We start from the raw sequence: 15782 nt of genomic DNA, 5'->3' as shown, positions 1-15782 counted from the left end.
TGAAGGAAAGACACGTAACACAAACAAAAAGAGAGACATGCTCTATAATGAAGAGAAGAAAAGCAACTGAAATTGACTCCCTCTTATAGAGAAAAATAACGAAAAGGAACAAAGCAGTTTTCGAGAACTTACTAGTAGTTCAACGGTGGCCTGTCTAATGAAGGGAAACATAAAAATAACAGAAGGAAACAAAGCAAAGGACATTCTTGTTTAATTAGTAAGTTCTCGAAAATTCGTCGGTCTCTCTTTCTATCTATAGCTTTCATTTGTCTCAGGAAGAAGGCGATAGTGTACATTCACTGAAAGCGCTTCTGGCAAAATAAATTGAATAGCAATAATGTTGTTTATGTGTACTCAATATAATAATATGAGATTTGACACATGCAAAAAACTCATATAACCCTAACAAGGTTCTTTACTTCTTATCAGTATGTTCCAATTCCTTTCGAAAACAAATGAAAAAGTTAAATCTGAGAAATAGCTTTCATCGTAAATTCTGTATGGGATATATCATCTCGGAAAAGTGTCTTTCATATCACTTTAATTGTCGTATGTAGCTAGAAAATTTCTTGACTAACATTAAATTTTTATCTTTGATGCAAACGATAAAGTTGTGGTTAGAGAGCCAGAGGAAATTTCTATTATAGCTAGCTTGAGAAGCTAAACATCTCAGAGAAAATTACACATAACAATAATCCACTACCTTCTCCTCTCAAGATTGATATTTTATGAAATTTATTACTAGTTATCCTACCTACGGGCTTTCCACTCAAGTCTAAGCAAAAAAAAGCACTATGAATGAGATGCTACTTCTTACCGGAACACATGCTACCATAGAACAATTATGCAAGAATGGGCAGATGTTAATACCAATATTTATTTTAGTTAGTAAGATAAACATTACCCAAATGCTAATAGCCTAGAATTATTAAAAAGAATGTAAATTTGCTTCCATTTACTTAATTACTTAATATCAATATAAAATTTAATTAAGTTTAATTAATGGTATTTTAAAAATATATGTATATTAATAGCAATATATGCTAAAGATCTTGCTTTTTAAGCGGATAAAAGTAAGGTGGACCTCAAAATATTGAAATTTAAATATGTGGTCTTCTGCTGAGAAAAGTTTCAGGAACCCTTTACTAAAAGGTTGTCTCATCACTGAAATATTTACATATCTCAACATATTTGCCAAACAAGAGAGAAAAGATTAATGTACCATTTCAAAGACGGAACTTGTTGAAGATTTATCTCCGATCACACCTTCCATGTTTCTCCATGAGATTCGACAAATTGGAGTTCCTGATCTGGATAATATAGATGCGAAATCTTTAAACAAAAGGCTTATTTATCGACAAAAACTTTTACAAGATCTACGTAAAAGATTTCGAATCGAATATCTCGGACAGTTACGTCAAAATTATGAACACGTAAAAGCTTCACAACCTTTGAAAATAGGAGATCTTGTTTTAGTGTCCGATGATAATAAGAAGCGAACAGACTAGTTATTGGCGAAAGTAACCGAGATTTTCAAATCTCGGGATGGACATGTGCGTTTAGTTAAGGTCAAGACTAAGCTTAGAGAAGTTTTGCGACCAACCAAGCGTTTGTATCCTTTGGAGATAAAATCATCAGATGAATAGACTAGATTTAGAAATGTGGCAAACAGCTCTTCTGATGAACCAGAGACTTACTGCGATCCTGATATTCGTAATGACTTGCCTCAAGATCTTAATAGCGAAAAGATTCCATCGATGACAACAAGAAGTTTTCGAATGGTAAAGCCTGTTCAAAGTATACAGAACTATTAGGTTTCCGCCAAAAGTAATCATGAAATAGGTTATATGAATTTTTATGCATCTGTTTCCTGAAACGTGAACATTATTTCAAGAGTTTAGCCAGATTATGAAGATCCAGTTTTATTGCTATTACTTTAAATTTTCGTTTTACTCCGAGTCGACTGATAATAACTTTCTATTTCGTAATGACACGCTTTTATTCTCGAAACGGCCGAGCGGTAAAGTCGCTGAACACTGGTAGTTCGGTCCGAGGTTCGAATCCCGCGAACGGGCTGGCTGCATGGGCGTTTTCGTGGTTTTCCCCATGTGTAACGTGTATACGGGCCAAGTTCCCTTAGAAAGGTCCTCTACAAAGGTATCTCTCACCTTAGGCAGATAGCCCTCGAGGCTTATCACACACACTCTTCTAGAAACGGAAACAGCAGTATTTTCTTTAGGTGTTAAAAATTACTTACTTGAAAGAAATTAAAAATCTTAAAATATGTCTGTATCTAGACTAGGAGAACTCACTCTCATTTGACATCCGCATGCCTTTTTTTTTACTGAAACGTAATACTAAAGGAAAAATGAATTTTGGTAACTATCACATCAATCTTTAAACGTTTAAATGATTTCAAACTTCCTAGCCAGAGTTTTGCGTTGGAATTGTTATACAAAGACCTATAAGAAATTTTGAATAAAAGCTTGGTTATTATAGATTAATGCAATAAAATTAAGTCGGTTAGATTGTGTTTTTCCTTACACTTCATTTAAAGTCCTCAAATTGTATTATAATTGTATTTTTTATTATTCAGATTCATTTTGAACTCAAATATAAAAGGCAAAGTACTCCATAAAATTTCAGTGTTCACATACTTTTGAAATTTATCTGATGCATTAATTGCATTTGTAATTTTTATTCTTTATTTTATGAGCAAAAGTCTTAAGATAATTTAGGTGTAACTAGAAGCTACAATTGAATTAATTGATTGGTTCTTTAAGTAAAACTTTGAACGTCAAATGAGCAACGCACTGGTTTTAATTAAATATGCGATTTCACATAGAAAAATTCACTCATAAAAAAATAATGAAACAGACACTTCTTAGCCTTTAGGGCATTTTTCCATTATTAATTGAAGTTAATTCTTTTAATAAGAAGTAAGTTGAGGAAAATTAGTACATTTAAAAGCAAGCAAACTTTTTTTTTTTCATCGGAAATGCGAAAGGGTTCATATTCTGGGGTAAACTGAGAACATTCTAATTCGATTTTTTATTCACCTCATATTACAACAAATAACGGTCTTAAAAACTACTACAGCAATAAAACATTTAAGCACATCAACTACGCCTGCAATCTTGGTTAATTACCCTAATTTATATATTTTATTTGCGTCATATGAATATTTTCAATATTTTTTATTTAACAAGTTTCTTAAGCATCAGTTTTTGCCAGAAAGTACTTCATTCTCTTCCTTACTCAAAAGAAACAAGAACAGGCCAATTTGTTTCATGCTTCACAAAATAAATATGTTTATTATTAGTGTTGAAGTAGGAAAAAGGAGAAGAAGGGCATTAAAGTTGCACTCGAATGCTTTGGTTCAACATGCTTTAGTTTTTTTGTTTAACTTGAAGTGTAAAATAAAATCACAAAGATTAATTTAATATTCTGACAGAATATTTCCATTTCAAAGAATGAATCTTGTAAACGTTTTAGCAAATTTCTGCAAATGGAATTCATAAAGTGCTAGAGAGGTGGAATTTCATCTTTAACCATATATATATATATATATTACACAACAGAAAACATTTTGAACATATTATATAATTGAATGAGAGATTCCTCTGCGAATGTAAACTCAGGGACACTGATATGACTAGTAGAAAAATTTTTTACAGGTTAACCATACTAACATATCGTAAATTGTAACCGATTATTCTGTCTCTTTCTCCTAATATAATGATTTGGACGCTTTGAATTTGAACATATTACGTTCTAATATTTTTTTTTTATTTTAAGTTAATCTTTGTGTTTGTACACATTCAATCTGAGTACATTAAGTGTCAATTTCTTCTCTTTATGCTTAAAAGTTTAATGTGTAGGCTAATTTTAAATTGCACTGAAAAAAATTAACATTGATTAACTGTTACATATAACTTTTTATTAATGGTAATTGCCTAATGCATGATAAATTATGTAATAAGCAATTAATGGCACTTGAACGAGTAATAATATAAATTAGTGGTTTCAAACTCAAATTGCATAAGGGCCAAATGTACAATCTGAAAGCAGCCGAATTTTTTCCCACAAAATGAATGCTTTGTTTAAACCAAACAGACATTTCTAATTAAATTTTAAATTTTACTTACTAAATTTTCATCAGAGCATACATAAACGGCATAATAATGGTGTAAAGGAAAAATATTGCAATTCCAATTTTCTCACTGAAATCTAAAGGTTGGCATCTGCAAGAAATTTCTGTTGGTTGCACTTTGTAATTCAAACGTATTTCCAGCTAAATATTAGGTTTTCAGACTGATATTTAGTTCAAATAATTTTAAAACTTAATTGAATTAACTACTAAGTAACTTACTTAAACTAAACATAAACCTACTCTCATTCTTTTATGTATTTAAGTTCTTTTTTCGTGCAAACAGAAAAAGTACATATATTTGTGCGTAAATAATTATATAATATTTTTCGATTTCGTAATACAACTTTTAGCTCCTTATGGAGTTTCGATTTTGATAAATCTGATAACCTTGGACAAAAATTAATAGATATTATCTTCATCACGAAATTGCAGATGCTCGTCGGTTTATCTTGTTCTTTTCTGGGAAATTTCAATTTTCAGCTACGAAAAAAACTATTCACATATAAATGTACTCCTAAACAAAGAGCTTATTCGTAACTGAGGGTATTTATCTTTTGATAAATAAGGAAAAATTTCATGAAATTTGTATTTAAAATCTTTGAATAAGATTTATAGCACAGTGTAATTTTGTACAATTTACTCGTGTTTGTTTTTAATAGATAATGAAAATAATGTAAAACTGGACTCCAAATAATTAAAATATAAAACTTTTCCTTTAAATTCTTCTCATAGTAACGTTAATCAATTTATGGGAAATGGATTCGCGTAAAATTGCTTCGAGAGTCGCCAGTGTGAAACCGCTGACATAGGTTTCCATCACAGTAATTTTCTCATAAAAAGAAAAAGACGTACTTGGAATGATGCAGGGAAGACGTACTTGGAATGAATTTAAGGGACTGAACCCCTCTTAAATTAAAAAATAAATAGTTCATTGCGGTTTTTCAACAAAACAAAACAAAAAAAAATTCTTTCAGATATACTGATGCATCCAGTTTCCGGCATCAGCGTTTTAGGCACACTTTGGGCTTCAAAACTCTATACGTCTTCTCTCACATTGGGCCGCAAAACTTTATGAGTACAGGATGGCAGAATTTATAAATGGCAGAGGGGGCAAAAGGCATCTTTTCATGCGAAGAAGCAGCCTTTAACTGAAAAGTTTAACCAAAAGGTGTAGCACAACTAAAATCTAACAAAAACCAAGCCATCGCTTTTTGTAGGGTCTTAGAAATTCGAATAGTTAAATATGTAAGTATAATTAAAAAGATAACCTTCAGCACGTATTCTAACCCCACCGCAAATACATTCAGGCATGATGCTCGGAGGCATAGGAGATGCTACAGAATTTTCCTTGCCCCATAACTGCATCGTTGTGAGCTGCGTCACCGTCGTAAATGTTGAGAGACTATGACTCCAGAAAAAATAACTTACTTTAAAACATTTTTAAATTTTAAACATTTCAGTTTTACTTAATTACTTTTTAATTATTACTTTTTAATTTGCAATTTTCACTAAAAAATAATTTTTTCACTTAACGTTTTTATTTGCATTATTTACACAATTTTGCAACTCACATTTAACATTACAAACAGTTTACATTTATTAATACACAATAACCACTTAACTCTACTTTACTTCAATTAGAGTACTCTTTTTATGATATTTGCAGAGCAAACTTACATCTCTACTCAACTCCCTACCATAAATAGTTGGTCAGTTAAAATTAAAACTTGAATTACATACTTTTAGGATATTCTTTGATTTTTTCTAGATTTATATTATTTAAATTTTTAATATTAAAGTTTACAAAATTTTTAATAAAACAAAGATAGCCGCTTGGCACTCAACTTTACTTACATAAGCGCCATCTATATAATTTGCAGAACACACTTACATCACTTAGGAAATACTTTTACAGACCCCAACGCTATATGGTGGGTTAGTTAGAATTAAAATTTACTATTTACTTGCTTTTAAGTATATTTTATGTAGTATTTAAGTATTTTCTAGATATGTAATTATATTTTAAAGTATTTATTTGTTTTTTTTTATAAATTATGAATTAGTTCTTTTTAGTTTCTTATTGGTTTATATAAATTATGTATAGTTTCTTTTTGATTGATATGCATATTCGTGTCGGAGAGGTTTCTGTAGACAAGGGTTTCTAAAATGCATTGGTTTCTAAATTAATTTTTCTGAAAAATTTAATTTAAATTTTTTTTAATTTAATTTAATACTAGACTTTACATTGCTTAAGTCTCAAAATACTTCATTATTTAGACCTTTATTTTAATTGCTAATTTCTCAAGGTACCACTTTATTGGTATTTCTTTTTTGGACATTCTTCACTATGTATTTACTTTTGGTTTTGACTTTTACCCTTGCCTGCATGAATGACGAAACACGAATTGAATGATTGTGGAGTTAGGTTTGGAGGCAACTTCCCCTTGATAAATCTGTCTCCTGCCTGCTCAACAGTCATTCACTTATGCATTTTTTTTTTTTTTTTTTTTAATTTTAGATTAATTTTAATTTGATAAATTGGTGAATTTATTTTCATGGTTTGGTTTTGCTTTTGATTTACTTATTCTATCTGAATTTAAATGTTATTGTAGATTAGTTCGAAAATTAAATCTTTTATATGTTTGCACATTTTTTAATTATTTTAACTTTAAATTTGCTTTTTACGTATATACATGTTTGTTAAAATTATAAAAAAAATAATGTTCTCTAAATATTGTAATTTATAGGCAGTGAAACTTCGGATTTTAAATTTAATATTAAAAGTTCTCTGTTTTGGGCTAAAATTTAACCTCGATGTTCTTTATTTCTGTTTGTTTAAGAAAGGCTGAAAAACGAGTGACAGCGTGTTTACAGCTTTTATCTAATGTTTTAAATCTGCACGCTACATATATCAAATGGCTGTAAGTCTTTAACGATGTCATTATTAAATGGGTAACTCAGATACCCCCACTAATTGTGAAACTGAGGTAATGCGATCATGAGTAATACCTATTAAATAAAGCATTCCTGCACTCAACCTAATAGCTTTTGAAGAATTCCTTTGAAAATTTTTAAATGAGGGTGACTTTTAATGGATTAATTCTGCCCATTTTTAACAACACCTCTCTTTTAAAAAATAAGCTAAACCTGCTTTAGCTGATAAAATTCATATCTGTTTTATTGATAAATTGCATCTAAATATCCTTATTTCTAAAAATAATCTGAATTTTTTCGCATACATTGTTAATAACAGAAAAGTTCTAATGCACAGGGTTCTTCGAAATGACTGTCAGATGATTTTATTTCCGAAACCTATCCAATTTTTACGAACAAGGGTATAAGGTATTTTATGTTAATCAGTTATTATGATTCAAACCTTTAGTAAAATTTCTTCTTTCCGTAGTCCTCTCTAGATTGCAAATTAGTTGCTTGAGTATTTACGTAGAGGGCTTTGTATGATTTAGTGTTAGAGCTTTTGGCAGCCTCGCCTGCAGTTTACATCTTATCGCCAGCTCTGCCAGTGATTATTTTGGTTTTAGCCATTTCGCTAGCCGATGTTAAAATCCGCCATTAAAATATTTGAGCCAACTAAAGTAGACTACTTTGTGTAGCCTCCGACTACATTACTTGAATTTTAACTTGTGTTGGTTTAAATGCCTCAAGGGGAGGTTATTTGTACGCAAAGTGATGTCGTATGTATAATTTAAAGATTTAATAAAAAAGCTATTTTAACTTTAAAAAATATAAGGTTTTTCTCCCTTCTTACCATATGTCTTCGTGGTATAACTAGAAAGCACGTCCGGCTAGCAGTCGGAAGGTCAGGAGATCAAATCCTGGCTAGGACACTACACAATTTTTACGTCTTCTGCTCCAAAATAAACACTACAAGCCTTTCGTATGATATTCTTTTAATTGCGCGAACAGCAAAAAAACGACAGTTGTGATTCTGCCGTACTCCAGCCCATCCTATATACTTGTGCCCTTAGAAAATGTAATGGGAGTTTCGTTCATCAACAGTTGCAGCAGAGAGCAAAAAGCACATGAAACATGCTCTTTAACGAGCGAATGGGGCCAACCAGCGGCCGAGCGGTAAAGTCGCTGAACACTGGTAGTTCGGTCCGAGGTTCGAATCCCGCGGACGGGCTGGCTGCATGGGCGTTTTCGTGGTTTTCCCCATGTGTAACGTGTATACGAGCCAGTTTCCCTTACAAAGTCCTCCACGAAGGCATCCCTCCCCTTAGGCAGATAGCCCTCGAGGCTTTGCCATAATCACACACACACTTTAACGAGCGAATGACATGATGAATCTAGACCTAGAAGCGCAAAAATTCAAGTTATTGGGTTTCACGCAATTGATTCAACGCAGCAGGAGCACTTCGTTACGAAAGTGTATTCAAGATTTTGTTAATTTTCTAAAAGTGAAATTTCCCTTATCATCTGACATACATCAAATTAATACACGGTTAATAAGCAACGAATTATGCTTATCCTTTTACACATTCAATACGGTCAATCCTTTTACACATTCCAGAATGATTAACGTCTTTTCGCTATTCGTCAAATAACTGAATGTAAAGTTCAGGCACTTTTACTTTCATTTTGTGTATTTCTCGATCTTATGTATTCATAAAGTTTAGAAATGAAGTCATTTTAAACAGTGTTAGTCATTTTGGACTATGCTTCACTTCTCAGAAAACTCTGAATAGATTGGACGATTTGATTATAACAAAGCACAATGCTGCTACGGGACGTGATGCCTTCGTTGAAGATTTCCTAAAAGAAACTCTTCCAGGTTTAAATATTCATGAAACCTTCATGTAGCAAATCCATTCTAACCGAGAACAGACCCTGAGGTGGTTTTATGTCTTTAGCTACTCAGCCTCCAGAGAATTAGAGCAATTTTGCGTTATCATCTACTAAATTATATTTGAAGAAAACCAAAGCTGAACAGTATGCACTGCATTCTTTACACTGATAAAGATATAAGCACTAGCTGGAGATTGAACTTAGTATCTGATTGAAAGACTGTAACAGCTAAGAGGTTCGAAACCAGGAAAATCAGAATGGAAAGAATTAAAATATATGTACTAGTAACTCTATTATTTTAACTTCCAGAGAATTCTCATATTTTAATGAAGAAATGATGATGGCATAGAATTGTGAAATTTAAATGCTATTAAGTTAGTTTTAGATAACATTAATAAATAAGTTGTCCATTAAAATATTTAAATGTAAAAAGTGAGGTTTGTTCCTCAGTTGATACAATGATCGAGTAGAATTCAAAATTTAAATTACAAATTTGAGACAAATGTATAAAAATGGCTGCAGAATTCAGCTGAATGCAATGCTACATTAGCTTAACTTGGCAGCTATCATATTAAGTCTTACTAAACATTAATTTAAATCTTCCGTAGCAAAACTGAATGAGTTAATAAAATTCTAAGGCCTGCGTTGTTTTAATGGACAAAACACATAAAAATGATGTAGAATAAAAGAGGCAATTTCGTTATAAATATATGTTATTCTAAATCACGAATTCTGACCCAAAATGGTTAGCGAAATCAATGACAACTGAATTGATCATGAATAGTGTTTCTAGCAGCGGTTTTTAGTCATAAGAAATGAAACATATGAAGCAAAAACGAGCAGCAAACACAGATAGACGAAATGAAAACGCTTTTGCTTTAAAAAAAAAAAAAAAAAAAAACTATTGATGTTGATAACAGGCACGTCAGGAGGGCAAAATATAAACTAACAAACAGTTAAAAAAGATACATAAAATGCGGGTGTTAGTAATTTTCTGCTGATTTTCAGTTGTTCTACGCTTTGATTATAGCAATCGATGAATTTGTAGATCTAATTTACTTGATTTATGTAACTGAAATACTCATAATCAGTCTCAGTAAGCATATGCCTTAATCGTTTATTTACATTTAAAGAACCACATATCTTACACTGTCATGCAATAAAAATAATTTGAGTGGCTACTGTATCTAAATAATTCAATGTAAAAATAATATGAATACTTAAATTAACATTTTAAATCTACAACAAATCAGTTATCACCAGAAGGCAGAAAGGCATTACTCATTATGATTTTAAACAATGTTGCAGTTTAAAATTTTACATTAATGCACCAAAGAACAGAATTAAAAGTTAAATGTATTTTTGAAGAAATTTTGTGACTTTAGAACGAAAACTCCATGCCAACGTTGGTTTTACCACTGACATCAGGTTTACTGCTAAGTAAAATATATGTGAAATCCATTTTAGAAATATATAAAACTAATAATTATATAATAAGTATATTTTTTTTAATTCCAATTTTAAATACATTCGCACGGGTAATGTCAATTAAATTTTGTAATGCTGAAATTTAGGATTCCTGAAGTTGAAACTTCAGTTGTCTATTTCTTTTAATAGTTTGAGTAAGATCATTTTGGACTTTCGCTCAGATTAAAAATTTATTTCGCATGTGTACTGCAATGAATTTTGATAAAAAAGTATTGAATTAAAGCAAAGTGAAATGAAATTCCTACTCCACCTACAAAGATTGCTAAACGTAGGACAAACTTATCAGGCTAAGTTTTTCAGCATTATTCGAATCACAAATATGGTAGTCCGATGTTGATAAAATGTACTTGTCGAAATATTTCATGATTATTAATACTCACCCGTGTATGCATTTGTGGAGGAAACAGAGTAATCTCTGAAGCGAAATAATGGTATCTTAAAAACAGCCACATTGCAGCGTATGAATAACTCAACAACCACGGCTCAACAATTCTCAGATATTTGTTTCATCACTTGTTTTATCAGGGAAATAATAAGAGGAACGATTTCAGATGTTTCAGCTGTTGACAAGCAGAATCCAATATTGAAGGGAATCCGAGCGTAGAACCGCGCCAACCAATGACGAGTAGGAGAATCCGCGGCGAGCGCGTTGAGTCATCTGTGACACGTTCGTTCTCGGTCAAGTGTCTTCATTTGAGCGATGCAAAATTATTTACGTTCCGTAGCAAAACGAAAATACACTTTCCTTCGTATCAGAGCTCTATCAGCGGTTCTATCTGCTCGAACGTATCATAAACGAGTCGAGTAGGGTAACAACAACAAAAAGTTTTCAATGAGTTAATTATGGTCAAGAGGGCCTGATCGTAACTCTAAGAGGGCCACTCGGTCACGTCTCCCTACACGAGGGTCCTCATGGGATCAGGGAACTGCAAGTAACCATGTAAATGACCACTCGAGCCCAGTTTCGATCACTTACAAACTGAAATTCAAACTCAAGTCTCGCGTCAATTATTACGCTGCCAAACTGCCGTTGCGATTCGCTTTGCTCGAGGGCCTATTACGTCATTACCTTACATAACGATCGAATTTTATCGCTTTTCTCACACTCTGGATCAAAATATATACGTGACATATTGGTAATCATTGTTAAAAAGCATTTCTAAACGATGTTTGCTATCATAATATCATAGAAAATTGTATGTTATTAAGAAACATGCTTTTAACAATAATTTTTATGAAATAAAATTACATTTATTACTGGAAAGGCCACCAAATTCTTAAAACATGTTTATGATTTTTGATCCTTCGAAAATGTTCTTTCGATCAAAAATCTTACCACACTATTTTGTTTTCGAAAGAATACCTTGCTTGTCTGTTTCTGGAGTGAAAATTTTACAGTCTGGTCTTGTCAAGCAAAACTAATTTTTTTTGTTGTTTTTTCTCTTCAAGGGAAACAAAATATGTACTCACCACCAGCTCGCTCGGACCAGAGGCAAGAGCAAGAGAAAGCCGCCTCTGGCCGTGTGTCCTTTCGTCATCCTCGGCTTCAGCTTCTCATCCGGCTTCTCCACCGGAATCCCGCCTATCGTCTGAGGGATGCGCCCAGGATGCGCCAATCAGCCTCTTCAGCAGCGCCCGGCCCTCTAGTGGGTAGCTCCGTCGCCACTTCACCTGTCTGACCACTCGCCGATTGGGGCGCGCGGGCTTTCTGCCGTCGGATCTTAACGTCTTTACAAGAGAGTCATGCGGCCGGATGTGCGGCTCCTTAATCTTTCAGCCGGATAAACTAAGCACATTTATGCCCGCAAGCCGCCAAAGTAGGTGGCATATCAAAGATATGTAGTTTTGGAGGGAACGGTTTCCACGAAGGAGAAATAATGGACGCTTTCTGCGCAAACTACAATTAAAATCTGTCATTAAACAATGTTCACATAGTTCTGGCTCCTGCACTAAATATCAAATTGAGTTCTTTTATTTGTTATTTATTTATCATTTTAATGTCGTAATTTGTACAATTCTGTTTTATTCAGTATAAAAAAGAGAATCTGAGAGATAAAACAAAACAAGTGTTTTAACACATACAATTAATTATTTAAAGCATTGACAGATCTTTTTTAAGCTTTCTAAAAGCTGCCGAATTAGATGAAAGATTAGTTAAAAATCATCTTTAATTCAAATCCATTATGTCAAAACACAACCTTTACGCAGAGGCAAACGGGCCCTGACCTCCACTTTCATGAGGCCCTTCAAGTCCTTCTATAGTGTATTTAAAGTATATACGCTTTTCTTGGTTGGGGAGGGGAGGAGTAATTTTTCAGTCCTTGGCTTTAGAATTATGTAATTAGGGGCAGGAACAAAGTTTAAGACTTCGTATTTAAGTTTTTCGTGCCTTTTAATAAAGCATCATTTCGTGATATACTGATGGAAAGAAACTAAAATTTTTAATTCTACATTTTATTCATATATCTCATTAAATTGATAAATAAATTTATTGCATTAATTTGTTCTTATATCCGTATTTTAATTAATTAGGATTTGTAATTCAATAAGCATCCTATCAGTTCTTTATATAATTCGCGCAGCACTTTATATAATTACACATTCCACCAACAATGTGTAAATGACCAACCCTGTTACAATGACAAAAAATGGAAGGAGAGCTTCTTCAACAGGTTTTTAATCCTAGGTTTCTAATTTTGTAAACCGAACTTTGCATAAAAAAAAAGGATGCAATATGCCTTCGAGAGGCAGAAGTTAAAGTTTGCTACAGATTAAACGGTTAGACCTAGACGGGGGTACTTTTTGCATACTACCCTTTCGAAGAAATCTGGTACCTTTAGAAGCCATATCTATGTTAATTTTAAATATTTATATTTAATGTTACTATCTAACATTAAAATAACAATAAACGACTCTAGAAATAGAAAATATTTTATACGTTACCATTACGAATCGTTGTAAAAAAAATGGCACTAACACCATTTTAGGTTACACTAACAAAATATGCATTTAACCATACTGCTGATTACCCTTAAATCATTAACATTTAACTATAATGTAGATTATCATTAATCAGAATTAAGGGGAATGTAGCCATGTTAGATAACGCTTTGTCTCGTATCACTTCTAAGAATTTTTGGCAGTTAAAATGTGTGCAACTTTTATCAATGATATATATTAGCAGTTATTGTCATATTGTCAGTTAAACAAACGTATATTATTTAAAGATACTTTTTTTCCTTCCCTCACATTTTACGAGTAAAACTAAAGCGTTCCACTATCTAATGAGTAGCAGACGTGAAAGTCGTTTGATTATCCTTATGTTTTTTGTCGTAAACCATTAAACGAACAAGCAATATGAAAGTCGTCTTTTGAACAGAAATTTCGCCGTTCATCATTTCCGCATGTACTGTACTGAAATCATTTGTTTTTATCATAACCTACTTTTAGGAATCTGATTCAAAATTATTTTTCTTCGTCGTTTCAATTCAGACTAGTTTCGGTTATGTTAGAGTTTTATTACATAATCATCTAAGATAAAAACGTTATTAATTTTCATTCTGATCAGAAATGTAGGTCCGTTAACAAAGGCGTTATAGTAAGTTAATACTAGAAACTTTCAGATATTAAATAGCTGTTAGAAGAGGGACCTTTAGCTGCCCTCGAAATCGATTGAATGTTTCATTATACTTACGCTAAATACAAAGTTGTTTTTACGATTTTGAGCTGTTAGATGGTTTTATATTAAAAGGTTCATGTATTAATCTGTTAGACAGTGACTATAATTTCAAATCTATAAAATATTATAACGACATCTAGGGAAGTAAATAAAAGCTATTTGTTAATTTTTGAATATAAAACTTTAATTCCAATAATTTAAAGAGCTTGTTTTACCGTTTGCAAAATCGTCGATGACATTCTCTAAATTTACTTCTCTAATCTAGTTGCTGTTCTCTAGACAAGTACACTGTTATTGAAAACAAGATACTTATTTTTAGGTCTTAAGGACTTTTTAATCAGTTTATATCAAGCAAAACTCCTCTCGCAACAAATAATACATAACAGCAGGTGAGAGGAAAATTTGAAGCAGAACTACAATGTTTGAAATTTTGTTTTGGATATTGTATCAGAATAACATGTTCAAATGGACTATCCTTCTACTTCTCGTTTCGTCTTACAAAGCGGTAACAGGAATTAAAATTCTTAAGTATTTCTCTCTCAGTGAACAGTCCTTCCTTATTTATGTCATTGAATTTATAATTTTATTACTACTATAATTTTCGTGTTTCGCCCTAAGGCACTACATGGAAGGAATGGATGCATTCGTGGAGGACTTTTTAAGGGACCCTGGCTCGTATTAAAGCGGGGAAAACGATGAAAATGCTCATGCAAGTCAGCTCGTTCGGGGATTTGAACCTCGGACCAAACTACCAGTGATCAGGGACTTTACCGTTCGGCCGCTGGTGAGTCTTTATAATTTAATTGCCATTCGAATTTTCTATTCAAAGGTGTTTTGATGGAATATGGAATGCATATCACAATTATGCATCTCGTGGTTCTTCACCTTACCACTGACCGAGTGGATAAGATGACTGAATACTGGTCGTTCGACTTTGGGTCAAATTCCAAACAACGGGTTGGCTGACTTATATGGTTTACGTTATATGTAACGTAGAGTTATGTAACATTGTAGTTAGAAATGAATAGGATCCTGTGCCCCTTCCTTAACGTGACTATGTGTGAGCTCCCCCTTTTTAAGTCCTTTGCAAAGAATTTTAGCCCTTGAGAAGACATCCCGCCTTATACATATAATTGTAATAAGCTTTGCTCTGATCCAGTAAATCTCACCTAGTGTTTCTGCTCCGATGAACCATATTACTAACTCCTATAATATATTTCATATGAAAAATGTGCTCCAAAAATGTGCCGCCCGGAACGAACTTCCCTCCTCTAGTTACGTTACTGCTATAAGAGTTTTAAATTCTTTATTTAACAGATATTGAATAGGAGAAACGATTTCAAGTTGTCGTGTATAATCCATGCTTTTCTCTGAAGTTCATGTGTAGATTTATAATATCATTTATATTTATTTTTAATCTATGTTTTGAATCGAAATTGCCATTTATAAATTAATATTTTCCTTCGATTTAAAATGAAAACACTTGTCACACAAAAATCTGATCAACACGCAGAGAAATACCCTTTTAATAATAATATACGGAATTAATGAAGAAAGTGTTGGCAGAAAATCTGACTATAACGATTTATAATTTACTGAAATTTCCTTTATAATCCTTTTTTTAGTCTGTTATTTTATACACTGAAGTTTTTGCAT

At 32.4% G+C, this 15782-nt stretch overlaps 1 protein-coding gene across 2 annotated transcripts in view; it reads right to left on the bottom strand.

Moving 5' to 3' along the window:
• The window catches only part of LOC118180983 (protein Wnt-2b-like), a 200298-nt gene extending 188150 nt beyond the window's left edge, over positions 1-12148 (bottom strand). Inside the window, exon 1 of one of the 2 annotated variants that reach the window (XM_035350061.2) lies at positions 11918-12148. In XM_035350061.2, coding sequence (XP_035205952.1) covers positions 11918-11985 — 68 coding nt within the window. In that variant the 5' untranslated portion in view covers positions 11986-12148. Of the gene's footprint in view, positions 1-10827; positions 10947-11917 lie in introns of those variants that run through there. The other variant, XM_085809994.1, reaches the window with a different exon arrangement.
• Between the last annotated feature and the right edge of the window lie 3634 nt (positions 12149-15782).

This window comes from Stegodyphus dumicola, chromosome X2 (assembly GCF_044657685.1).
Source record: "Stegodyphus dumicola isolate Sdum_Otavi_A_Nest chromosome X2, ASM4465768v1".
Classification (NCBI taxonomy): Eukaryota; Metazoa; Arthropoda; class Arachnida; order Araneae; family Eresidae; genus Stegodyphus; species Stegodyphus dumicola.
This window is presented reverse-complemented; position numbering and strand designations above follow the sequence as displayed.